The 26,254-nt window shown below is 40.7% G+C and overlaps 1 protein-coding gene across 1 annotated transcript in view; it reads left to right on the forward strand.

Moving 5' to 3' along the window:
* The first annotated feature begins 18,490 nt into the window (after positions 1-18,490).
* The window catches only part of LOC139535636 (leucine-rich repeats and immunoglobulin-like domains protein 1), a 51,585-nt gene continuing 43,821 nt past the window's right edge, over positions 18,491-26,254 (forward strand). Inside the window, exon 1 of the mRNA XM_071335244.1 lies at positions 18,491-19,722. Within this exon, the coding sequence (XP_071191345.1) occupies positions 19,520-19,722 (203 nt within the window). The 5' untranslated portion in view covers positions 18,491-19,519. The remainder of the gene's footprint in view (positions 19,723-26,254) is intronic.

A 26,254-nucleotide genomic window follows, 5' to 3' on the forward strand; every position in this document is an offset into this window, starting at 1 on the left:
GAGAATAGCATACTCTGAGTTGTCCTTATGTTAGGTTCTGATCTGGCTATGCCAAATGGCTGTGGGCTACACTAGTTCATAGGGATGCAGGATATATCGGTGAACATATCGGAATTGGCCGATATTAGCTAAAAATGCCAAATCGGTATTGGCCGATGTCTACTTTAACACCTATGTGCAAAACCGATGTCAAAGCTGACTTGCATACCTATATAACCTAGGTACATGACGTAATGACGCCACGTAAGATTTTATGCTACACGTGCAACACAGCATTCCTAACCTAGCCCACAATGTCTGCTGTGTGGATTGAGCAGTCAATAAGTCGAGCAGTCATTTGAAAGAGTAAGAACATTTCAGCGAGACAACTCAAAGGCGAAATCCATTAAAGCCAAGATAATGGAATTCAATGCCCTTGACAATCAACCATTCTGTGTCATGGATGATGTTGGCTTTTGCCACTGATCGAGTACCGGTAAACACTACCAAGTGCTCTATTTTTCAGATGCTGCCCAACCGGAGTTACACAATAATAGCGTCACTGCTATTAGCCTCACAACATACATACTATGGAAAGCTGTTTGGATCTTTGCGTGTCAAAAAAGATACAGTAGCACTGTCAAAGCTGTACAAAAAAGTCTGCAAACAAGCAAACACTGGCCACGAACGATGTGTTTACAGTACTGCTTTGGTAATAAAGCATAATTTGTTCGAAAGCAACTTCTTTTGGCTTTAAGTTTGCAAGTTTGCAGACGACACTACAGTGGTAGGCTTGATTGCCAACAACGACGAGATGGCCTACAGGGAGGAGGTGAGGGCCCTCGGAGTGTGGTGTCAGGAAAATAACCTCACACTCAACGTCAACAAAACAAAGGAGATGATTGTGGACTTCAGGAAACAGCAGAGGGAGCACCCCTCTATCCACATCGATGGGACAGTAGTGGAGAGGGTAGAAAGTTTTAAGTTCCTCGGCGTACACATCACGGACAAACTGAAATGGTCCACCCACACAGACAGCGTGGTGAAGAAGGCGCAGCAGCGCCTCTTCAACCTCAGGAGGCTGAAGAAATTCGGCTTGTCACCAAAAGCACTCACAAACTTTTACAGATGCATAATCGAGAGCATCCTGTCGGGCTGTATCACCGCCTGATACGGCAACTGCTCCGCCCACAACCGTAAGGCTCTCCAGAGGGTAGTGAGGTCTGCACAATGCAGCACCGGGGGCAAACTACCTGCCCTCCAGGACACCTACACCACCCGATGTCACAGGAAGGCCATAAAGATCATCAAGGACAACAACCACCCGAGCCACTGCCTGTTCACCCCGCTATCATCCAGAAGGCGAGGTCAGTATAGGTGCATCAAAGCAGGGACCGAGAGACTGAAAAACAGCTTCTATCTCAAGGCCATCAGACTGTTAAACAGCCACCACTAACATTGAGTGGCTGCTGCCATACATGTAAAACATGTATCACTAGCCACTTTAAACAATGCCACTTAATATAATGTTTACATACCCTACATTACGCATCTCATGTGTATATACTGTACTCTATACCACCTACTGCATCTTGGCATCTACTGTATATGTAATACATGTATCACTAGCCACTTTAAACAATGCCACTTAATATAATGTTTACATACCCTACATTACTCATCTCATATGTATATATTGTACTCGATACCATCTACTGCATCTTGCCTATGCCGTTCTGTACCATCACTCATTCATATATCTTTATGTACATATTCTTCATCCCTTTACACTTGTGTGTATAAGGTAGCTGTTGTGAAATTGTTAGGTTAGATTACTCGTTGGTTATTACTGCATTGTCGGAACTAGAAGCACAAGCATTTCGCTACACTCACATTACATCTGCTAACCATGTGTATGTAACAAATAAAATTTGATTTGACCTAGCACCAGTACAACCAGCAAAACAATGACCAGTAGAAACTGCAGTCATTTTCATTATTCTTAGCAATGATTTAGGAATCCTTGTGATTAACTATTAGCTAGGTTGCCACTTGTTGTTCGCCTAATGAAATTGAACTTCAGTTCATGAAAATAAATAGCTAGCCAGCTACTTAACCCTGTTGCCCAAAGCTAACGTTATAAGAAGCCAGCGAGCTTCATCTGGCTAGTGAGGCTCGAGCGGACCAGGTTATGTGTTGTAAAGCTAGCCACAATAAGGATTAGGCACAATAGTGGAATTTGCAGTTTGCATTCAAAATAAAAAATATGTCATTGACAGTGATGCAAATGAATACAAATAGTAGAATTATGCCATACTTTTATTTTGAAGGCTAACCGCAAAGTCCACTATTGTGGCTAATCCTTATTGTGGCAAGCTTCACATAGATGCATCTGACCACCATTAATCGAATAAGAACTGTCTTATAAATGAAGGTTATTTTAGATAATGACACCTAGCTATATAGTTAGATAGCTACTGAAACAGAATATGTCGTTTTGCTATGTTTTTGGGGAAGAACATTGTTTGCATCCATGAGCTAGCTGGCTTTTTTTATGAAGAGCACTGTAGGTGCGCGATACAACTTCACCAGCATTATAGCATACGTATCGATGAATCGTTGTGACATATGAAATACGAGTGATAGTGTAATCAATAATCAATGTGTAATAACTACGTAAAAAATTTATGAACTCGTTAAATTATTATGTGACGTGCAGTCATATTCAGGTCCTGATTGGTCAACAAGCTTATTTGACACGTCAAATAGTGTTATTTGAAGTGAATCTTTTTTGCAAAGACCCAAACGGCGTTCCATAGAAATCCTGGTTGAGAATGAAATGACTGAAAAAATGAACAACGAAACAGCACAGCAAGAAAGTGAAAGAAATAGGTTTTGATTATGTTTTACAGGTAATGGGGACATACGTAAATGCCAACAAAATAACTTTTTGGTCAGTGTGGTGTGTGTGTGTGTGTGTGTGTGTGTGTGTGTGTGTGTGTGTGTGTGTGTGTGTGTGTGTGTGTGTGTGTGTGTGTGTGTGTGTGTGTAAACTTTATTTAACTAGGCAAGTCAGTTAAGAACAAATACTCATTTACAATGACGGCCTACCCCGGCCAAACCCGGACGACGCTGGGCCAATTGTGCTCCGCCCTATGGGACTCCCAATCACGGCCGGATGTGATACAGCCTGGATTCAAACCAGGGACTGTAGTGATGCCTCTTGCACTGAGATGCAGCGCATTATACCGCTGCGTCCATGTGTGTGTTAACTATTTAACTGTACTAGAATGCTTAAAAGGCTGCTAAAATGTTTAATAATCGGGTATCGGTATTGGCTTTTTTTTGCATGGAAAATATTGGATATCGGTATCAGCCAAAAATGTCATATCGGTCATCACTACTAGTTCATTTAGCAGAAAATATTTGCTTAGAATTCTGTGGCATTATTTTAAAGTATGAAGAATACAACTGAATAAAATAGAAAGGATATTTTCTCCAAACAATTTGAGGGAGTGCGCACATGCAGCTATTCTGTGTTGAGCAGTTAACAAAGAAATAGGTACTCCTATATGCTTAATTTATAGTTATTAATGTAACTTTAGTTGTTCTACAAACATTGGGGTAAATGTTTTGATTTTTAATACATTGTAAGGCTGCATGATGCGACTCTAATGATGATTTGAAAAAAGTTGCTTGAAAGGCATGAGCTCTGCTTTGTTTTTTTGCACAGGCTGTAGACACTACATCAGTCACTGATTCACAATTTGACAAGCACTTGTTAATGCCAAGAATTTCACATAGGCATTTGTGCGGTCGTAATGCACCCTAAAAGAATCCATGCCATTTGCGGCCAGTGGCCGTTGTGCAATTCTCCCTGAGTGCTGCGCGCTCCATCACGTGATCGGGTCTTTCTCGCAGGCTACAAGTGAAGACAGACACATCGGAGACACAACTGTGCACGTCCTTATCCAATTCCGAGGTGCATATTTATCTGTCCACATTTACTTTTCGTCAGCCAACAAGATGAGTAGGCCTAATGAACAGCAAAAGCACTAGCCTATGTCAATCTACTATCCCCCATAGTACAAAGGTCGACCTATTTTATTGTGTGCAATAAATAAATATTCCAAACATAGTCTGGGACAGTTGTGGGATGCGATAGATCCCAAATTAATACAACCACTAGCATAAAAAATAAACGTTTTTATGCAATGTGGCTGACACAACAGATCAGAATGTTTAGCTTAAAATGTTGATAAACTATTAGGCTATTTCTTCACATTATTAGCGCAGCAATGCGCACATGGTAGTAAGATAAGCGCAAATGTTCCACTAGCAGAAAACACCATTATCAAGTGACCGCAAATGCAATTATGGATGTAATGCTTTTATTATAAAAGGTGCATTTTTATGGTGAAAGTTAATTCCCCAAACTTGAAACTCACGTGCTGCTTATGTAGGCGAGTTAGGCTCTACACCCCTTGTAAAGCGGATTAATGTCAGAAAAATGAACATAGAATGCCCACCCAAATCACACCCTGACCAAACCAAAATAGAGACATAAAAAGCTCTCTAAGGTCAGGGCGTGATTTGGGTGGGCATTCTATGTTCATTTTTCTATGTGTTGTATTTCTTTGCTTTGGCCGGGTATGGTTCTCAATCAGGGACAGCTGTCTATCGTTGTCTCTGATTGGGAACCATACTTAGGTAGCAGTTTTGTGGGTAGTTGTTTTCTGTTTAGTGTTTTGCACCTGACAGGACTGTTTCGGTTTCGGTTATTCACTTTGTTATTTTTGTTTAGTGTTCAGTTTAAATAAAAAGTCATGAACACTTACACACGCTGCGCTTTGGTCCGATTCCTCTTCATCCGACGACGACACCCGTTACAATTAATGTGTTTAATTTTAAGAAGTTATTTGGCCACTTTAGTTGTGATACAAACCTTATTAAAACATATAGGCCTATGGGCTAGGCTACATGAGGTGGGCGACTATGCTTAGAAAAAGTTGCAAAAAAAGGCATTGTATCTTATGCTGGGCATCATTCACAAGTGATAATATATAATTCACAAGTGATAAGCTAATATTGTCAATATAGACTATTCTTGATTTAATCTTGTCTTTACATATACTAAATAATATGTGTGAAATTTGTTTGGATTTAGAATGGACCATTATCATGCACCTGTATCGAAACAAGGGCAGCAGAAAAAAAATACATGTCTTCTATGCACTTCAATAGCGAATGGAGAATGCTTTTCCATGTGGTTTATTTTCATGACAGCCAGGTAGGCTATACTCCTGTTGTAAATTTAAGCAATATGCTTAATATTAGGAAAGTTAAGAAATAAATATAGCGGGCCTAGCCTATAGAAAGCTGATGCTCCTCTTTTTAGTAGAGGCCATCACTCTGTTTTGCATTGATGTCAGAGTGACTAGAGGGACAATAGAGTGCTGAGTACCAGGCAGTTAGCATGTTTGGTAGGCTACTAATGATCATCAGCAGCATCAGAGCTTGGAGAAGCCTAATTAACGTGACTAAACGTTCACTGTACAATGTTAATTAAATAATCTGCCGTTGATATAGACCCTTCCAAGACCAATTCTTGTTAGTCTATGTCAACTCATAGCCTAATGCTTGTGTGTATATTTTACTTATCTTTATGGAGTCCGATAAACATTTTAATAGGCTAAATGCTTAGTCTTATTATGAGTCACATGTGAGGTATTTATAATATCATACAGTATTCTTAAATACAAAAAAATTACAGCCTTATTCTAAAATGTATATTTTTCCCTCATCAAGCTATACACAATACCCCATAATGACAACACAATTACAGTTTTTTCGAAATGTATGCAAATGTATTAAACATTTTATTTAATTTTAAATTCTTTTTCTCCCTAATTTCGTGGTATCCAATTGTTAGTAGTTACTGTCTTATCTCATCGCTACAACTCCCGTATGTATGGTTCTCCTGGTCGCGGCCGGCTGCGACAGAGCCTGGGCTCGAACCCAGAGTCTCTGGTGGCACAGCTAGCAGAGACTCTGGGTTCAAAGGGCCATAAGGGCCTCTCGGGTGGCGCAGTGGTCCCGGGAGGCCCTTATGTATTAAACATTTTAAACAGAAATACCTTATTTACATAAAACTAGAAACTGAGCTCAGGTGCATGCTGTTTCCATTGATCATCCTTGAGCTGTTTCTACAACTTGGAGTTCACCTGTGGTAAATTCAAATGACTGGACATGATTTGGAAAGGCACACCCCTGTCTATATAAGGTCACATAGTTCACAGTGCATGTCAGAGCAAAAAGCAACCTATGAGGATGAAGGATTTGTCCGTAGAGCTCCGAGACAGGATTGTGTCGAGGCAGAGATCTGGGGAAGGGTACCTAAACATTTCGGCAGCATTGAAGGTCCCCAAGAACACAGTGGCCTCCCTCATTCTTAAATGGAAGAAGTTTGGAACCAACAAGACTCTTCCTAGAGCTGTCCGCTCGGCCAAAATGAGCAATCGGGGGAGAAGGGCCTTGGTCAGGGAGGTGACCAAGAACCTGATGGTCACTCTGACATAGCTCCAGAGTTCCTCTGTGGAGATGGGAGAACCTTCCAGAAGGACAACCATCTCTGCAGCACTCTACCAATGAGGCCTTTATGGTAGTGGCCAGACTGAAGCCACTCCTCAGTTATTGGCACAACAGCCCACCTAAAGGACTCTCAGACCATGATAAACAAGATTTTCTGGTCTGATGAAACCAAGACTGAACTATTTGGCCTGAATGCCAAGCGTCACATCTGGAGGAAACCTGGCATCATCCCTAAGGTGAAGCATGGTGTTGGCAGCATCATGCTGTGGGGATATTTTTCAGTGACTGGGAGTCTAGACAGGATCACGGGAAAGATGAACGGAGCAAAGTACAGAGAGATCCTTGATAAAAACCTGCTCCAGAGCACTCAGGACCTCAGACTGGGGCGAAGGTTCAACTTCCAACACGACAACAACATTAAGCACACAGCCAAGACAACACAGGAGTGGCTTCGGGACAAGTCTCTGAATGTCCTTGAGTGGCCCAGCCAGAGCCTGTACTTGAACCCAATCGAACATCTCTGCACAGTCAAGACCAGCCTTACTGTTAGAGCTAACACATGCACTTATTGCAACTTCTTCACAGTTAATGATACACTTAAAACAATGTCATGATATCAGATGAATTGCTTGGAAACATATGACACACAGAGAGAGGCCATGTTATCCTTTGTGGAGGTAAACAGAGATCATGTTACTTCAAATAAATTGAATTTTCCACCTCTGGCCTGCACTTTCATTGAGCACATTTGAAGGCATAATTGAATTTAAAACCAGGGGTCATTCTGATTTAGCTGGTTTTTAAACTACTCAGTGGATTTGTAAATGTTCTATCCATGTGCAGTCAATGGTGACGCACAATCAGAATATACACTGAGTGTACAAGACATTCGAGACACCTTCTCTTTCCATGACATAGACTGACAAGGTGAATCCAGGTGAAAGCTATGATCCATTATTGATGTCACTTGTAGATGAAGGGGAGGAGACAGATTAAAGAAGGATTTTTAATTAAGCCTTGAGACATGGATTGTGTATGTGTGCCATTCAGAGGTTGAATGGGCAAGACAAACGATTTAAGTGCCTTTGAGCAGGAGGTATGTCAAGAACTGCGACGCTGCTGGGTTTTTCATGTTCAACAGTTTCCCTTGTGTATAAAGAATGGTTCACCACCCAAAGGACATCCAGCCAACTTGACACAACTGTGGGAAGCATTGGAGTCAACATGGGCCAGCATCCTTGTGGAGAGCTTTTGACACCTTGTAGAGTCCACGCCCAACGAATTGAGGCTGTTTTGAGGGAAAAGGGGGTGCAACTCAATATTAGGAAAGTGTTCTTAATGTTTTGTACGCTCAGTGTACACTTATTCTTATGTGTTTACTGTATAAATGTATTACTTTCTCTACTTATAGAAGGCTAGTGCAGAGGTACCTGCACTCTATCGAACCTAGCTTTAACATAAAACACCTGTAGATGTTGAGGTAAAAATATATTGCCCTAGTGAACAACATGTTTTACACAAAATAATGGCTAAATCCTTTCTTGGGGCCAATGAAGTGGAAAAGGAGAGGGACAGGAAAAGAGAAGGAGAGTCTTGGCATCAATTCATTCACACTAAAAACACAGAACAAAGAATGCTGCCAGACAAAAGCTTGTTCACCAATGCGGCCACGAAACACATAAGTCACCTTTCAAAGCTCTAACACGTTGCATTCCTATCCTGAGGCAGAACGAAAACTTTTCCATGCCATTGCTTCTTTTATGAAATATTCTATAGTCAAGGCGTATTAAAACAATCACAGCCAAATAAACAAAGAAGTCACCGTTCTCATCCCAACTGAAGGCTTGCCTCAACCAGCGCAGTGTTCAACTTTGTCTTAGAGGGTGAGGACATGAGGGATGTAAGACATAGGTAAACACCTGTTGAAAAGAAATGGAAACAAACTGTAGACACGGCCCTGTTTTCAACAATGCATGACTTCACTGTAGTTGACATTGACTGAGGTACATGCGTAAAAAACAATGTTGGAATTGAATGCCACGCCCACCCTTCAGCAGAGCAGTTCGGGAGGAGGATGCATCTCTCATCACCCTGCGTTGGGCCACTGAGCAGCAACCCCTGGCCAATGACAGCAACCCTTGGCCAATGACAGAAACTTGGCAGAACTGGGCGAGATTCACTCACTTCATTAAACAAACAATGGTGAGAAATGTAAATGTTAGTACACACTTTCAATAATATATAAAAAATAAAATCCAGGCCATCTTGTTTGGACACCTGGGTGGGTAGGGGTTGGTTGTGTGGAACTCAACAGGCACATTGCACCACACTAAAGCCTTCTTTATTCAGCACACTCTTTGTTTTCACCATCCTCCAGCAACAGGTGTTAAGTTCATGACCTGTGTGGAATAATTGTTCCTAGTTTTCTACAAACAGGTTTTCATGGCCCACAAATCTCAATCTTTCTCAGAAATGGTGACAGTGCAGAGTTCTCAATACACTGACCCAAATTGGACAAGTTTAGAGTGTATACAAGAGATTAAAAGGGATAAGTGAAAGATATAATAGTCCCCTCAGCAGTGACCTCAGAAGAGTGTACAAGTGGAACTTGGACTCCTTCCCAAGAGGGCTTTATTCTACCAGAGCACCGTCTACCTACATCAGTGTGCCTTTCCCCCATGTTGTCGCTCAGACCACGCATAACACCACTTAGCAAACAGCCTTATATCTCAGGAGATGTCCAACTGTCTCTGCTTCCCATTAGCAAGGCATTTCCACGCTCGCGCACACCCGTTAACCATCCAGTGAGAGTATGACGGGTTGGCCTTGTTTCACGCCTCTCCGTTTTATTGTTGATGAATGGCTCAAGCAGATGGCTCGTTATCTTTGAAGATTCCAAGTAAGACAACCATGATAAATTGTTCTGGGCCTCACAATCCCCTCTTCCAGCCTCAATCCCTCAATAAACCGACAATGTGAAAAATAGTTATTTAACACACCAACACAATTCACCTCAGCACCATCCCCTCCTTACCAAATCCAAATGTCTTTATGCATTGCACCTTCCTTTTAACTGTCTGCACTTCCCGCTTTCATCCTGTTCCAGCTGTACAAACGCATGGTATGGTTGGTGTTAAAAACATCCATGCCCAGAGAGAGGGGGAGCTTCACTCATCTGGTGCACTCATTACCCCCTTTACATGACACTCTCATGACAAACTCACGTCCACTCTCCCATCAGTCAAACTTCACACAGCCCAGAGTCAGACATGGATGGGGGCCACAGGGTAATCAGAGGTCCAGTTGTGGTAGCCATAGCTGTTAATGCCTTCCTCACACTGTGGATCCTCTCTCCCTCAGACTGTGCAGCCACACTCATAAATCAACCGTCCATGCAGGAGAAAAAACCCTTCAAAGCTGTTGAAATATGTCTAACGTCTGCATGTGTCTTCAGTGCCATCCAGGAATCAGGCTACATACCCATAATGCACACATGTGGTGCAGGATGGTGCAATTGACTTGTGATGTGATGGAGTGACTTTCACATTCCTTTCTTCACAGCATTTAGTAGTCATTCAGCACACCCTTATCCAGTGGTGGAAAAAGGAACCAATATTCATACTTGAGTAAAAAAGTAAAAATACCTTAATAGACTCAAGTAAAAGTCACCCAGTAAAATATTACTTGAGTAAAAGTCTAAAAGTATTTGCTTTAAATATACTTTAAATTAAGTATCAAAAGTAAATGTAATCGCTAAAGTATACTTAAGTATCAAAAGTAAAAGTATAAATAATTTCAAATTCCTTACATTAAATTAAGCAAACCAGACAGCACAATTTTCTTGTTTTAAAAATGTATGGATAGCCAGGGGAACTCTCCAACACTCAGCCATAATTTACAAACGAAACATTCATGTTTAGTGAATCCGCCAGACCAAAGGCAGTAGGAATGACCAGGGGTGTTCTCTTGATAAGTGCGTGAATTGGACCATTTTCCTGTCCTGCTAAGCATTCAAAATATAACAAATACTTTTGGGTGTCAGGGAAATGTATGGAGTAAAAAGTATACTATTTTCTTTAGGAATATAGTGAAGTAAAAGTTGTCAAAAATATAAATAGTAAAGTACAGATAAGTAGTACTTTATATAATTTTTACCTAAGTAGTTTTTTAGGGTATGTACTTTACATCACTGCCCTTATCCAGAGAAGCTTCCAGTATTGATATTCAACAAAGTGTAAAACTTTGTATTATAGGTAAGAAAGACCCTTTGCATGTAATTTTGGTGAGCTATCTTTCTCTATCCTAAGTAAGAGTTTAACGACATGGTCCAGAACTTTGGTGACTAATAAATATATTTTTTAAACCTCCCGCTTTTGGGCTGGATGTGTCAATTTGAAGTTCATACATGCATAATCTATGAGCAGAATTACTGTCTTAACTCAATTAGCCACGAAATCCCTAGTTTGCATCAACTGTTTTCTAAAAGCTGTGCTGTGCCATTTTCCCTACATTTTCCCCCATGTAGGCCAGCCCTCTAGCAATTTGAGTTGTAGACAATGAGCTTCAGCCCCTCGCCATTTGAGTGACAGTTAGCAACATGCACACACAGAAAACCCTGCTGCTACCTGGTCTGTCATTCTGTCTGACTAAAGAGGACAGCCAGCTGGATGTGTAACAACCACACTCTATCCTTGATTGATTTTAGAGCTGTAATTTAATGTCTTTGTGACGTAGTACAAAGGGGACCACCTTTGGCTCGTGAGAGCTACTTTCAGAACTACTGTCTAAAACGTATACAAAAGTACTGGAGAATCTCTTTAACATTAACTTCTTATGGCTGCAGGGGCAGTATTGAGTAGCTTGGATGAAAGGTGCCCAGAGTAAACGGCCTGCTCCTCAGTCCCAGTTACTAATATATGCATATTATTACTAGTATTGGATAGAAAACACTCTGAAGTTTCTAAAACTGTTTGAATTATGTCTGTGAGTATAACAGAACTCATATGACGGGCAAAAACCTGAGAAAAAATCCAGGAAGAGGAAGTGAGAATTCTGAGGCTGGTTGATGTTAAACTCATCGCCTATTCAATTCCCTGTAATATATGGATCTGTTTGCACTTCATACGCCTTCCACTAGATGTCAACAGTCGGTAGAACGTTGAATGAAGTGTATACTGTGTTGTGGGGCCGGATGAGAGGGGAATGAGTCAGTGGTCTGGCAGATTGCCAGTTCCTGGTCACGCGCATTCCTCATGATATCGCCTTGCGTTCCATAACTTCTACAGACAGAAGGAATGCTCCGGTTGGAACGTTATTGGATATATATGATAACAACATCCTGAAGATTGATTCTCTACTTAGTTTGACCAGTTTATTGGACTTGTAATATAACTTTTTGAAGTTTTTGTCCGACGTTTGCCTGCATCTGCGCGAGCGTTTGGACACGTGTACTACACATGCTAGCAAAAGTAGCTACTTGGACATAAGTAATGGACATTATCGAACAAAACAACGATTTATTGTGGAACTAGGATTCCTGGGAGTGCATTCTGATGAAGATGATCAAAGGTAAGGGAATATTTATGATGTAATTTCGTATTTCTGTTGACTCCAACATGGCGGAGAAATGTTGTTAAATTTGAGCGCCGTCTCAGATTATTGCATGGTGTGCTTTTTACGTAAGGTTTTTTTGAAATCTGACACAGCGGTTGCATTAAGAACAAGTGTATCTTTAATTCTATGTAAAACATGTATCTTTCATCAAAGTTTATGATGAGTGTTTCTGTTATTTGACGTGGCTCTCTGCAATTTCTCTGGATATTTTGGAGGCATTTCTGAACATGGCGCCAATGTAAACCGAGATTTGTGGATATAAATATGCACATTATCGAACAAAACATAAATGTATTGTGGAACATGATGTCCTATGAGTGTCATCTGATGAAGATCATCAAAGGTTAGTGATTAATTTTATCTCTATTTCTGCTTTTTGTGACTACTATCTTTCGCTGGAAAAATGGCTGTGCTTATTGTGGTTTGGTGTGACCTAACATAATCGTTTGTAGTGCTTTCGCTGAAAAGCATATTTGAAATTGGACACTTTGGTGGGATTAACAACAAGATTACCTTTAAAATTGTATAAGACACATGTATGTCTGAGGAATTTTAATTATGATATTTCTGTTGTTTTGAATTTGGCGCCCTGCACTTTCACTGGCTGTTGTCATATCATCCCGTTACCGGGATTGCAGCCATAAGAAGTTTTAAGGTCGTGGGCAAAAATATTGGCACCCTTACACTTTTTTCAAGTAACTCACAATTTTCCCAATTTTTTTTTTCTTCCTTTCACTGTTAATGTTACAGAATCTTTATTTTTGATTCAGAACTTAATAGATCAATTTAAATCAGAAAATGAACAATTGGCATTGACTAAATTATTGACACCCTAGACTTAATATTTGGTTGCACAGCTTTTGGTCAAAATAATTGCAATCAAGCGCTTCCTATAGCCATCAATGCCAATCCTGCACCTCTGTACTGGCAATTTGGCCCACTCCCCCAGTTCTCCCAGATTTTAAAAGGTGCCTTCTACTAACTGCTGCTTTCAGATCTCTCCACAAGTTTTCAATGGGAATTAGATCTGGACTCATTGCAGGCCACTCCAGAACAGTCCAGCGTTTTGTCTTAAACCATTCCTGGGTGTTTGGGGTCATTGTCCTGCTGAAAGACCCATCAACTTCGACGGAGACCCAGCTTTCTGGACACTGGGTCCAACACCGCGCTCCAAAATGCCTTGGTATTTTCCTGATTTCATGATAGCATGCACACATTTAAGGCACCCAGTGCCAGAGGCCGCGAAGTGACCCCAAAACATCACTGAACCTTCTCAATGTTAGACTGTAGGGAAGGTGTTCTTTTCTTTGTAGGCTTCATTTTGTTGTTTTCTGTAAACATAGAGATGGTGTACTTTACCAAGAAGCTCCAATTTGGTCTCATGTGTCCACAGGACATTCTCCCAGAAGGATTTTGGCATGTTCAGTTGTGTTTTTCGCAAATTACAGTCAAGCTTTCTTATCTCTCTCTCAGCAGTGGGTTCCTCCGGGGTCTTTCATTGAGTTGGCTACAGATGGTGTGAGTTGAAACTGTCGTACCTTGTGTCTGAAGGTCTGCTTGAATCTGTGTGGCAGTTGAATGAGGTGCTTTCTTCACCATTCAAACAATCCTTCACTGAAATCTTCCATCAAGTTTTCTCCCGCGGACACGTCCAGGGAGGTTGGCTACAGTGGCATGGGCCTTAAACTTCTAGATAACATTACGTATGGTGGAAACAGGAATATCAAGGTCTCTGGAGATGGACTTGTAGCCATTTTCCATGTTGCTACAATCTTGTGTCTGACCTCCTCAGATAATTCTCTGGTTTACTTTCTTTTCTCCATGCTCATTGCGGTACACACAGTGACATAAACAACAGATTTTTACCTTGTCAGCTCAGGGATTTGATCTTGCAGCCTTCCAGTTACTATTCCAACGCTTTAACCACTAGGCTACCCTGCCACCCCATTTCTTTGTGGAATAAGCTAACATTTAGTAAATTATTCCGATTTTTTCGTTTTGTTCAACTGCAAACTAAAGAAATACATACAGTACCAGTCAAAAGTTTGGACACACCTACTCATTCAAGAGCTTCTCTTAATTTTTTACTATTTTCTACATTGTAGAATAATAGTGAAGACATAAAAACTTTGAAATAACACATATGGAATCAAGTAGTAACCAAAAAAGTGTTAAACGAATCAAAATATATTTTAGATTCTTCAAAGTAGCCACCCTTTGCCTTGATGACAGCTTTGCACACTCTTTGCATTCTCTCAACCAGCTTCATGGGGAACGCTTTTCCAACAGTCTTGAAGAGGTTCCCACATATGCTGAGCACTTGTTAAGCTTCCGGGTTGGAGTCCCACAGCTTGAAAGCGGCAGCTCTACCCTTTAGCTCAGTGTGAATGTTGCCTGTAATCCATGGCTTTTGGTTGGAGTATGTACGTACAGTCACTGTGGGGACAATGTCCTCGATGCACTTATTGATAAAGCCAGTGACTGATGTGGTGTACTCCTCAATGCCATCGGAAGAATCCCGGAACATATTCCAGTCTATGATAACAAAACAGTCCTGTAGTTTAGCATCTGCTTCATCTGACCACTTTTTTATAGACCGATTCACTGGTGCTTCCTGCTTTAATTTTTGCTTGTAAGCAGGAATCAGGAACATAGAATTGTGGTCTGATTTATCAAATGGAGGGCGAGGGAGAGCTTTGTACGTGTCTCTGTGTGTGGAGTACAGGTGGTCTAGAGTTTTTTTTCCTTCTGGTTGCACATTTAACATGTTGATAGAAATTAGGTAGAACTGATCTAAGTTTCCCTGCATTAAAGTCTCTGGCCACTAGAAGTGCCGCCTCTGTGTGAACGGTTTCCTGTTTGCTTATTTCCTTATACACCTGACTGAGTGCGGTCTTAGTGCCAGCATCCGTCTGTGGTGGTAAATAAACAGCCACGAAAAGTATAGCTGAAAACTCTCTAGGCAAATAGTGTGGTCTGCATTTTATCACAAGATACTCTACTTCAGGCGAGCAAAATCTAGAGACTTCCTTAGATTTCGTGCACCAGCTGTTGTTTACAAATATGCACAGACCCCCCCCCCCCCCCCCCCCCCCCCCCCTCGTATTACCCGAGCGTGCTGTTCTATCTTGCCGGTGCAGCGTATATCCTGCTAGCTGAATATCCATGTCATCATTCAGCCACGATTCCGTGAAACATAAGATATTACAGGTTTTGATGTCCCGTTGGTAGGATATTCGTGATCGCACCTCGTCTAATTTATTGTCCAATGATTGCACGTTGGCGAGTAATATTGATGATAATGGCAGCTTTCCCACTCGCCTTCTGCGGATCCTTACGAGGCACCCTGCTCTGTGTCCTCTGTACCTGCGTCTCTTCCTCTTGCAAATAACTGGGATGTTGGCATTGTCGGGTGTTCGGAGAATGTCCTGTTACTTGAACTCTGTGAAGCATTTATTTGGGCTGCAATCTGAGGTGCAGTTAACTCTAATGAACGTATCCTGCAGCAGAGGTAACTCTGGGTCTTCCTTTCCTGTGGCGGTCCTCATGAGAGCCAGTTTCATCATAGCGCTTGATGGTTTTTGCGACTGCATTTGAAGAAACTTTAAAAGTTCTTGAAATGTTCCGTATTGACTGACTTTTATGTCTTAAAGGAACGATGGACTGTGGTTTCTCTTTGCTTATTTGAGCTGTTCTTGCCATAATATGGAGTTGGTCTTTTACCAAATAGGGCTATCTTTTGTATACCACCCCTACCTTGTCACAACACAACTGATTGGCTCAAACACATTAAGAAGGAAAGAAATTCCACAAATTAACAAGGCACACCTGTTAATTGAAATACATTCCAGGTGACTACCTCATGAAGCTGGTTGAGATAATGCCAAGAGTGAGCAAAGCTGTCATTAGGCAAAGGGTGGCTACTTTGAAGAATCTCAAATATAAAATAAATGTTGATTTGTTTAAACTTTTTTTGGTTACTACATGATTCCATATTAAGTTATTTTATAGTTTTGATATCTTTCCCATTACTCTACAATGTAGAAAATAGTAAAAATAAAGAAAGACTTGAATGAGTAGGTGAGTCCAAACTTTTGACTGGTACTGTATGTAGATACCAAAATGATTAAGAGGGGTTGGGTTAAATGCAGAAGACACATTTCAGTTGAATGTATTCAGTTGTACAACTGACTAGGTATCCCCCTTTCCCTTTCCCTTATTAAAAAAAGTGCAAGGGTGCCAATATTTTTGGCCACGGCTATCTATTGAGTGTTACATTCTTTGTAATATAAATAATATTTAATTTTGATGACATGTTGACCTTCATTGGACAAAGGTAAATTATAATTCTGTGAATGAATTCACCTTATACTTGTTATCAACTTGATTAATTTGAACATTTCTTTTGACAGATCCCCATGCCCATTCACAGCTGGTACAGCAGCATCTGACTCCACAAGTCACACAAAAGTAATTTGCGCAACAAATCATTGAAAGAAGCCGCAGCACTAGATAAATCATATTAGAAAACATGTCTACAATATTCTCAAAATAGACCCCCAAAATACCTAATATCTGTTTAAAAGAACATGAAAATGCAGAGCCACATATTTCAGATGGCTATGATTGTATGCCCTCAACCGCCCATAGTTGCAGTCAAGGAAACATCAGGGACTTGTAGTGTCTAATCATGCATAAATGTGATCATACCTCTGCAGCCCCAACTCTAAAATTGTTGCATTATCAACTGAATTAAAGACCACCTGCGGTAAGTATGTGATGCTGTACAGTTAAATTAGTCATATTTTGAGTTCCATGGTGTTAATAAATGTCTAAAATACAACAATAAAACCGCTAACGTTTTATTGAGTTGCAGTTGATAGGCTGTTTAATAGAGCATAGACTGTCCACAAGGGACTATCCATATACAGTGTGGCCTAACACTGCCCAACAAACCTTTTCAACTTTTAAAAATCAAATGTATTAATGTCTCACCCCACCTGTGGGCTACTGTCTATGCTTAGGCCAACACTTCTGATGCAATGCAAAGCAATGTGAAACCTATAACTATTCATTCCAAAAGGAAGGAGGAACTCACAGGACCGCCTGCGGTGCTGCAGGTGTGAATATCCATGTCCCCAGTGTAGTGATTAATTGCATGAAAATGCAGGACTTATCCTAACACGAAGAGATTACAATAGCTCATACAGAGTCAATCAATATGACCTGTCATAGCCACACAAAAATGTGAAGGGAAAAAACTGTTCACAGGGCCAAAAGGCTCCACCAATTTATTGCAGATGTGCATTTTGTGACAAGGGGTGGACATGACTTCACCATTTGGGAAGAATTATGTGCTATCATGACACCCATTATAGGGAACCCCTAATTTGCGTAAAGATCATTCTGAATGCACAGTCACAACTCAACTTCAACTAAGATACTTTTTTTGTGTTTAAACTAGTAAAATAGCAACATCTTTGCATCTAATGGATACAAATTTGACTTATATCTGTATAATAACAAGTAATTACTATAGAACAATCCCTATGCCACTTGTTAATAACAAACAAAGCTCAAATCAAATTGTATTTGTCACATGCGCCGTATACAACAGGTGTAGTAGACCTTACAGTCAAATGCTTACTTACAAGCCCTTATGCAGTTTTAAGAAAAATAAGTGAAGTAAAAAAACAGAGAAGTAAAAAATGTAAATAACAATTAAGTAAAGAGCAGCAATAAAATAACAGTAGCGAGGCTATATACAAAGAGGAAGTTAATTAACCCCCAACAACCACTCCTCCCCACTCCTCCCTCTGATTCAGAGGGGTTGGGTTAAATGTGGAAGACACATCTTGGTTTGAAGCATTTAGTTGTATCCCCTTTCCCAGAGTGAAATTTCTGTAAATATATCATTCGGACGCTATGAATAATGTAGTTTTCAACCCTAAAAAAAGTTAAAGTAAATCTGACGTTTTCGTACCCAAGTAACCTGGGTTGTTGCATTCAGTAATGCAAACTTACATAGTAGACTAACCTGTGCCCCCGCACATTGGCTCTGTACTGGTACCCAAGGGCAGGCAGATTTTTCTACCTTGTTCGCTCTGGGATCCGACCTGTGTCCTTTCGGTTACTGACCCAACACTCTTAACCGCTAGGCTACCAGCTATCTTTTCTGGATGGCTATCATTAACCGATTATAGAGCTTTAACCTGGTCATTGTCCCTTTAAAACGCGGTGAGAGTGAAGGGAGGTGGTGCGGTTTCACACCCAGGGTGGGAAACATGGGTGGGGTCAACGACTGGTTGACTGGCAGTCAGAGTTTGCGACGCCTGTAGAATCCACAACAACCAGTGAGATTAGGAGTTTACCCTTTCTTCAAATTTGAGCCAATTGCAAGGGAAAATGGGAGGTTCCCAAGTGCTGTTGTGCATCCAACGTGGGACTATGGAACGAAGACTGAAAAAGATGAAGTAACAAAAAATAAAAATAATAACTCATGGTGGATAGGGTCTGAAGTTGGGACTGAACCAGGCTCCGAACGCCGAGGTTTTCTGACCATAGACTGCATCTGATAAGCATTTACTAGGAACTACACTAACCCGTCGAGTGTGCGGCGAAATTGGGATCAATCGGCACAAAGTGTATACTTTTTGGGGTGTTTTGTAGCGCCATAAACGAGAAGTCAACGATAACTCGTTTTCGGCACCGATCTCGAGTGCTTCATTTGCGTAGCAGAGTAACGCCGTCAAAGTTTTAGCCAACATTCCAAGCGTGCGATGAAGAGAAGATACATTTTAAAGTTTGTTTTGAGTGCCACTGCCGATGCAAACCGCATAGGCTAGTATTTGGAAAATGTGTCACGTGTATATTTGACATGAACGTAATCTTAAATTAAGAGTCCCTGTTGATGTTTGCCATTTTTTTTTCTTCTCTGGCATTGTTTTTAGGCTATTGATGTTTCCCCAAAACGAATCGCTTTGCCAAGAAAGGATCCTTATTTCAACCTTTTATGGACAAGTTCAATTTACTTTATGTTATTGAATTTTGGCTGCTTGACAAGTTTATTGTAGCCTTCTTGCTTCGTAAACAGTGATTCACCTTTGATTTCAGCCCACATTGGACAAAAGTTGGACTGGGAATTTGCGTCTAAACGACTCGGTTATTTGGAAGAGTAGACCAGTTGTACACGCCACAAGTGTTAGTTTTTTCTTCATTTTACCACAACACAATTTGTGATATAATAGACCGCACTATCTCTAAAACGGTACCAGATTTCCAATTTGTGGATACGACGAGAGATCAGTGGCCAGCGCGCGATTAAACTTGATACAAAATGGCGGCGTCCCTGGGACGAATTGGATCGGTTTCTCACTATGGTTTTTATTTAGTTTTGTCGCTGGAACTGTTAATCAATTACGGCTTGAGTTCAGATTTACCATGTGCTCAGAACTGTACCTGCACTGGAGATTCTGTGGACTGTAGTCATTTGGATTTGACAGATACACCGCTGGACCTGCCCATTCAGACAGTTGCCCTGTAAGTAGCCTCGAGCCGCCTTATTAATTGACCACCCCATATGAGGATGAGATTCAACCCATAGCAGGATAAGAGACAATGTTTCGGTAGTAGCCCACACCAATTCGCGGACCCTTTGTTGCAAGGTCATAAGCGAATTTATCAATTTGCTTTTATGTTGTTGTAATTTTCTTGATTGCATGGTTGTCTTATTATTGTGTAGCCTATGCCTCACATGTAAAGCATTGCAGAACACCAGAACCTAATAGGCTATTTATTCGTGGACTACAGGGGCGGACTGGGACCACACCTGCCCAATTTCTTCCTTGAGGCCCCAACACCGGCCCAATATTTTTCTTGGGGCCCACATTTTGTGCTGGATAATGATAATTTTGCTGCAAAAAAGCCCACGGTAGACAACTGGGCTAAAAATGGACTAGTCCATCTGGCAATTGGCCAAAATGCCAGACGTCCAGTCCATCCTGAGGGACAACTATGGATAATGTCCAAACAATAATTACTGTTTGACCATTATCACACTATGGTATAGGGTTACAGCCTACTAAATGTCTCTATAGATTTTTGTAATTTGCAAGGAATCTGAAACTGCTTAACAAGTTGCTTTAATTTGTTAAAACTCTTTCAATAATAGACTTACTGTTACTCCCAACCTGTGTACACAACTTCAAAGGTGACCAGAAATATATTCATTTGAGAGGAAATAGCCTAAATCAACTTCATAACCTAAACTATAACAAGGCCTACATGATGCCAATTAGACATATATGATTAAAGAGTAGATACAAATTCAGACAGGAACTTTTTCAACTACCAAAACATTCAATTAAAACTTTCTCCTTAGTTATATGGGCAAAACATTTTCAGAGAAATTGACTGACTAAATCTCATTGGATTTAAACTCTTCATTGTGTCTAAAGATCACTTCATTCAATTAGATCTATGACACATATTAGCCCTTAATCTTCTATTTGGTTCTGTGGCCGTGGCCCACAAATTGGATTTCTTCTAAATTAGGCATGGATTATCAAGAGAATGTTAGCCACAATGGGGACACTGTCTGCACGTTCGTTTAGGAAGTGAGCCAGTTTAGTTTTTTTTTTTTTTACTGAGAACATTTCAGTCCTCATCCCATTGAATGACCATGTTTTTTTTTATAGACAAGACAGCTTTCTTTTTCTCAATCATCATTTTGGCTCAACCAGCAGTGTGACCATAGTTTCAATGGCAATTGTTTTATTTAACCTTTATTTAACCAGGTTAGACTCTTGAGATGAACATCTATTTTTCAAGAGAGACCTGGACAAATGTGAATCCTCAAGGACAATTCAACTGTTTAATTAACAGGAATGTTTTACCGAAATCACCAAATGGTCCATTTTAGAGCAAGGGGAAGGGGGGACTTTTTGTACAACAGGCTTTTTTTCTGCTGGGGGGTCAAAGAGCGAAGGCCTTTGGACTTCTCAGGTTCCTGTGTGCGGCAGTTTGACTTCCCCTGGGAAGTGACGAATGCCACTTTTTTTTTTTAAGTCCTTAACTTTAATAATGATGCCTGTGTCCAGGGTGCCTTATTGCCCTTAAACACCCCTTTGCCATGTGCAAGTGCTGTTTATGGCAAAACGTAACACTCATATGTAGGTAATGGTATTCAGTGCTTAAACAGCAACACAAAAAACAACACACAGCTGGGCAGCGGGGACAAGTTTCTCATCTGAAATGTCTAAATGCAAACATTGTTGTGTGATATCTGGTGCCTGTTTACTGCACACATGGTGTCGGGAGAGGGGTGGCGATCGCTTGTTGGCTGGAGCTACCTGTGTATTTTAGGATCAAACGACTATATGCCCCATGGTTTGGTCTGCAGGAGGGTACGCAGAGACTCATTGAATGAATCACATAAGGATGAAGAGGATTAAATGTTAACATTTGATCAACAAATACTTTAATCTTCAATCTTAATCCTTTTGCAATGGCGTGAGCCATAAGACATAATGATTGTTTAAAAAAAGTTAGGCCTACATTTTTTGGTTTGTTCATTTGAGACAGTGGACTATATATATGTATTATTAGGACATGATTTTTAAAATAAAAGCTTACTAAGATTACTTGAGATCCTTGTTCTGCAGCTCTGTGTGAGTGTCCTGTCCAGTCAGGCGATGCTGGGTTTCACACCAAATGTGTTTGTCTCTCTGAACCTCCGGGACCCTGCGCCAAGTGAATTAATGGGGGGAATAAAGTGTCCCTGTTGTGTTTAGCCCCTGCTTGTGTGGAAGCAGCAGCGGTCGGTCATCAGGCAATGTGGAGGCTGAGCGGACATTACTGTTGGATGTCTATAAAAACAGGCTTGGTCCACCCCCACCGTGAGCTGCTGTAGCTCTGAACTGGCTCTTCTGTAGAAGAACGCTAAAATCCCCTCAGTGTTGGTTAGGACACGATGGACAAGTGTCTGCTTGTCATGGTGGCTTGAGTTTTCAAAATTGCTGAGACCCCAGATAGCAGTATCAGTAAGAAATCTATTGGCTATAATTGAAAATATCTTGAAATGTATAAAATAACTAAGATAATTGTTTTTCTCACATTCTCTTCATGTACGGCTAATGGAAAAAATGGTGACCTCGTGTTGCTGTGGTCATTATCTTTATATGTGCCTATATATTGTGAGTATAGTGCTGACAACTCCTACAGTAGCTTGGTTTTGTAAGGGGGAGACAGGGCAGAGACTGGGTGCTTGTCTGCAGTATATCCGTCAGTAAGAGGGAGTTTTCTGAGGAAACTCTGGACACGGCCTGTGTGAAAAATCAAGCCTTAATGCATTCCAGTTGTCAAAATAGTTTCCATGTTCTGCCCTGTTTTTACAGCTCCCCTGTGACATTCAACCTTGATGGGGATAGTAGGAAACAAGCGGGTGTTGGCATATTCAGCTAGAGCAGGGATGGACAATTGGCGGCCCCCCTTTTGTAGGCTTGCGGATCGATTTACAAAAATGAAAAAAAAAGAACGCAGGCCCCACTTACCTCAGAGTTCGAAAAGTAGAATACACAAGGTACAATTTAGAAATTTGGTTGTGCATCAGCTATTTTTTTATGACTGTCAGTGACTCATTTTGTCAGTCACTGACAGTCAGTCAATTAGCCCATGCCAGCTAACAATTTTGTTAGATTGGTAAATTAGTCAAGCCATGTATCTAAACTTGTAGTAATCATGGTTGAATTACCGACCAGGGGGGGGCATTGATTTTGTTATTCACCTTCACTCAGATATATTAAAACTGCAAACATTTCTCTCCACCTCAAGGCAAAATTGCAGAAAACTTATTTTAAAAGGTCAACATTCTCTCTACGCCTCAAAGAAAATGTGTGCAATATGTGTAGAATTGCAGGAAACTAACTCTAAAATGTATTTTTTTCCTTTCCGCTGTCAAGAGGGTGGCCGCTAAAATATTTTGCTAGCAAGGTTGGGGGCCAACAAATTTTCACTTTGGGCCCCAAAAAGGCTAGTGCAGGCTCTGAACTGCATGTGTGGGTATGGATGTGGGTATGCAGACCGGGAAGCCATTGCGGCCCCTCATGATGAGTTGAGATATTTTGAGGAGGTTGAGGGATTGAGAGAATTAGATGGGGAAAATTGGAGTATGTGACCATCCAGGATATTTAGATATGTTAAATGGCAATATGGGGCAGGTAGCGTTCTCCTGGCATCCTCCAAACCCAGATTCGTCCGTCGGACTGCAAGATGGTGAAGCTTGGGGGTTTCCCCTGCTCTAGAGTCCAATGGCGTCGAGCTTTACATCACCAGCCGATGCGCATCAAGCATTACTAAGAGCTGCTGGCAAACGCAGGAAAGTGCTGTTTGAATGAATGCTTACGAGCCTGCTGCTGCCTACCACCGCTCAGACTGCTCTATCAAATATCAAATCATAGACTTAATTATAATAAACACAGAAATACGAGCCTTTGGTCATTAATATGGTCAAATCCGGAAACTATCATTTTGAAAACAAAACGTTTATTCTTTCAGTGAAATATGGAACCATTCTGTATTTTATAGAATGGGTGGCAACCCAAAGTTTAAATATTACTGTTACATTGCACAACCTTCAATGTTATGTCATAATTATGTAAAATTCTGGCACATTAATTACGGTCACACAGTTCGCAACAAGCCAGGCGGCCCAAACTGTTGCATATACCCTGACTCTGCTTGCACTGAACGCAAGAGCAGTGACACAATTTCCCTAGTTAATATTGCCTGCTAACATGAATTTTTATAACTAAATATGCAGCTTTAAAAATATATACTTCTGTGCATTGTTATGGTTAGGTACATTTGTACAACGATTGTGCATTTTTCGCAAATGCACTTTTGTTAAATCATCACCCATTTGCCGAAGTTGAAGTAGGCTGTGATTCAATGATAAATGAACAGGCACCGCAGGGATTATATGCAATGCAGGACAAGCTAGTTAACTACACATGGTTGATAATATTACTAGGTTAACTAGTGAGTATTGATTGTTTGTTTTTTATAAGATAAGTTTAATGCTAGCTAGCAACTTACCTTGGCTCCGTTGAAGTTGAAGTCTGAAGTTTATATACACTTAGGTTGGAGTCATTAAAACTCGTTTTCCAAACACTCCACAAAATTATTATTAATAAACTATAGTTTTGGCAAGTCGTTTAGGACATCTACTTTGTGCATGACACAAGTAATTTGTCGAACAAATGTTTACAGACAGATTATTTCACTTATAATTCACTGTATCACAATTCTAGTGGGCCAGAAGTTTACATACACTAAGTTGACTGCCTTTAAAACAGCGTTGAAAATTTCTGAAAATTATGTCTTGGCTTTAGATGCTTCAGATAGGCTAATTGACATCATTTGAGTCAATTGGAGGTGTACCTGTGGATGGATTTCATGGCCCACCTTCAAACTCAGTGCCTCATTGCTTGACATCATGGGAAACAAAAGAAATCAGCTAAGACCTCCTCAGAAAAATAATTGTAGACCTGGTTCATCCTTAGGAGCAATTTCCAAATGCCTGAAGGTACCACATTCATCTGTACAAACAATAGTACGCAAGTATAAACACCATGGGACCACGCGTTCTGTCTCCTGGAGATGAACGTACTTTGGTGCGAAAAGTGCAAATCAATCCCAGAACAACAGCAAAGGACCTTGTGAAGATGCAGGAGGAAACAGGTACAAAAGTATCTATATCCAAGATGAAGAACACTATCCCAACCGTGAAGCACGAGGGTGGCAGCATCATGTTGTGGGGGTTCTTTGCTGCAGGAGGGACTGGTGCACTTCACAAAATAGATGGCTTCATGAGGAAGGACAATTATGTGGATATATTGAAGCAAAATCTCAAGACATCAGTCAGGAAGTTAAAGCTTGGTCGCAAATGGGTCTTCCAAATGTACTATGACCCCAAGCATACTTTCAAAGGTGTGGCAAAATGGATTAAGGACAACAAAGTCAAGGTATTGGAGTGTCCATCACAAAGCCCTGACCTCAATCCTATAGAAAATTTGTGGGCAGAACTTAAAAAGCGTGTGCGAACAAGGAGGCCTACAAACCTGACTCAGTTACACCAGCTTTGTCAGGAGGAATGGGCCACAATTTACCCAACTTATTGTGGGAATCTTGTGGAAGGCTACCTGAAACGTTTGACAAAGTTAAACAATTTAAAGGCAATGCTACCAAATACTAATTGAGTGTATGTAAACTTCTGACCCACTGTGAATGTGATGAAAGAAATAAAAGCTCAAATAAATCATTCTCTCTACTATTATTCTGACATTTCACATTCTTAAAATAAAGTTGTGATCCTAACTGACCTAAGACAGGGAATTTTTACTAGGATTACATGTCAGGAATGGAGAAAAACTGAGTTTAAATGTATTTGACTGAGGTGTATGTAAACTTCTGACTTCAACTGGATATATAGATAGCTATAATGGAGTGATTCTAAACAAATTGAGATTTTCAAAGGTATTCTGTATTTTTGCTGTTGCCTTTTTATTAAACATTGGTGATTTTTCATGCTCATAAGGCTGTTAACGAATCACCTAGATGGGTCCCTACGTTAGTACTTTCGTAGTCTTCTGATTTGAAGAATGGCCTAATGATATCCAGTGCAGGCTATCTCTCACTCAGTCAGATAATCTCTCTCAGTGGTGGTTTATCTTGTTTGTGGTCACCGTAATGTGTGTAAAGAGTGTCTTTGCCTGCAGTGCCATCCATGTAATCGGTTTTACAAGTAAATAAAAGCATAAACATTATTAACGTTGGCTTTGATCGATGTGGTTGGATATAGAGAGAAAGCAGTGTCTGAAATAAATCTTTTCTGCTTCGTCCGTCATTTCCCTGCTGTGCTCTACAGTGTCACATAGCTAGATTCACTCTAACAGGAATCCAGTCTCTGGATTGATCCCTTTACAAGAAAGCTTTTCCTGAGTGCTTTCCTATATGGGAAAGAAATGTCAAGCCCGACCAACAACCAACCATGCACTGCCTCTTCGATTTTGAC

This window comes from Salvelinus alpinus, chromosome 12 (genome assembly GCF_045679555.1).
Source record: "Salvelinus alpinus chromosome 12, SLU_Salpinus.1, whole genome shotgun sequence".
Lineage (NCBI taxonomy): Eukaryota > Metazoa > Chordata > Actinopteri > Salmoniformes > Salmonidae > Salvelinus > Salvelinus alpinus.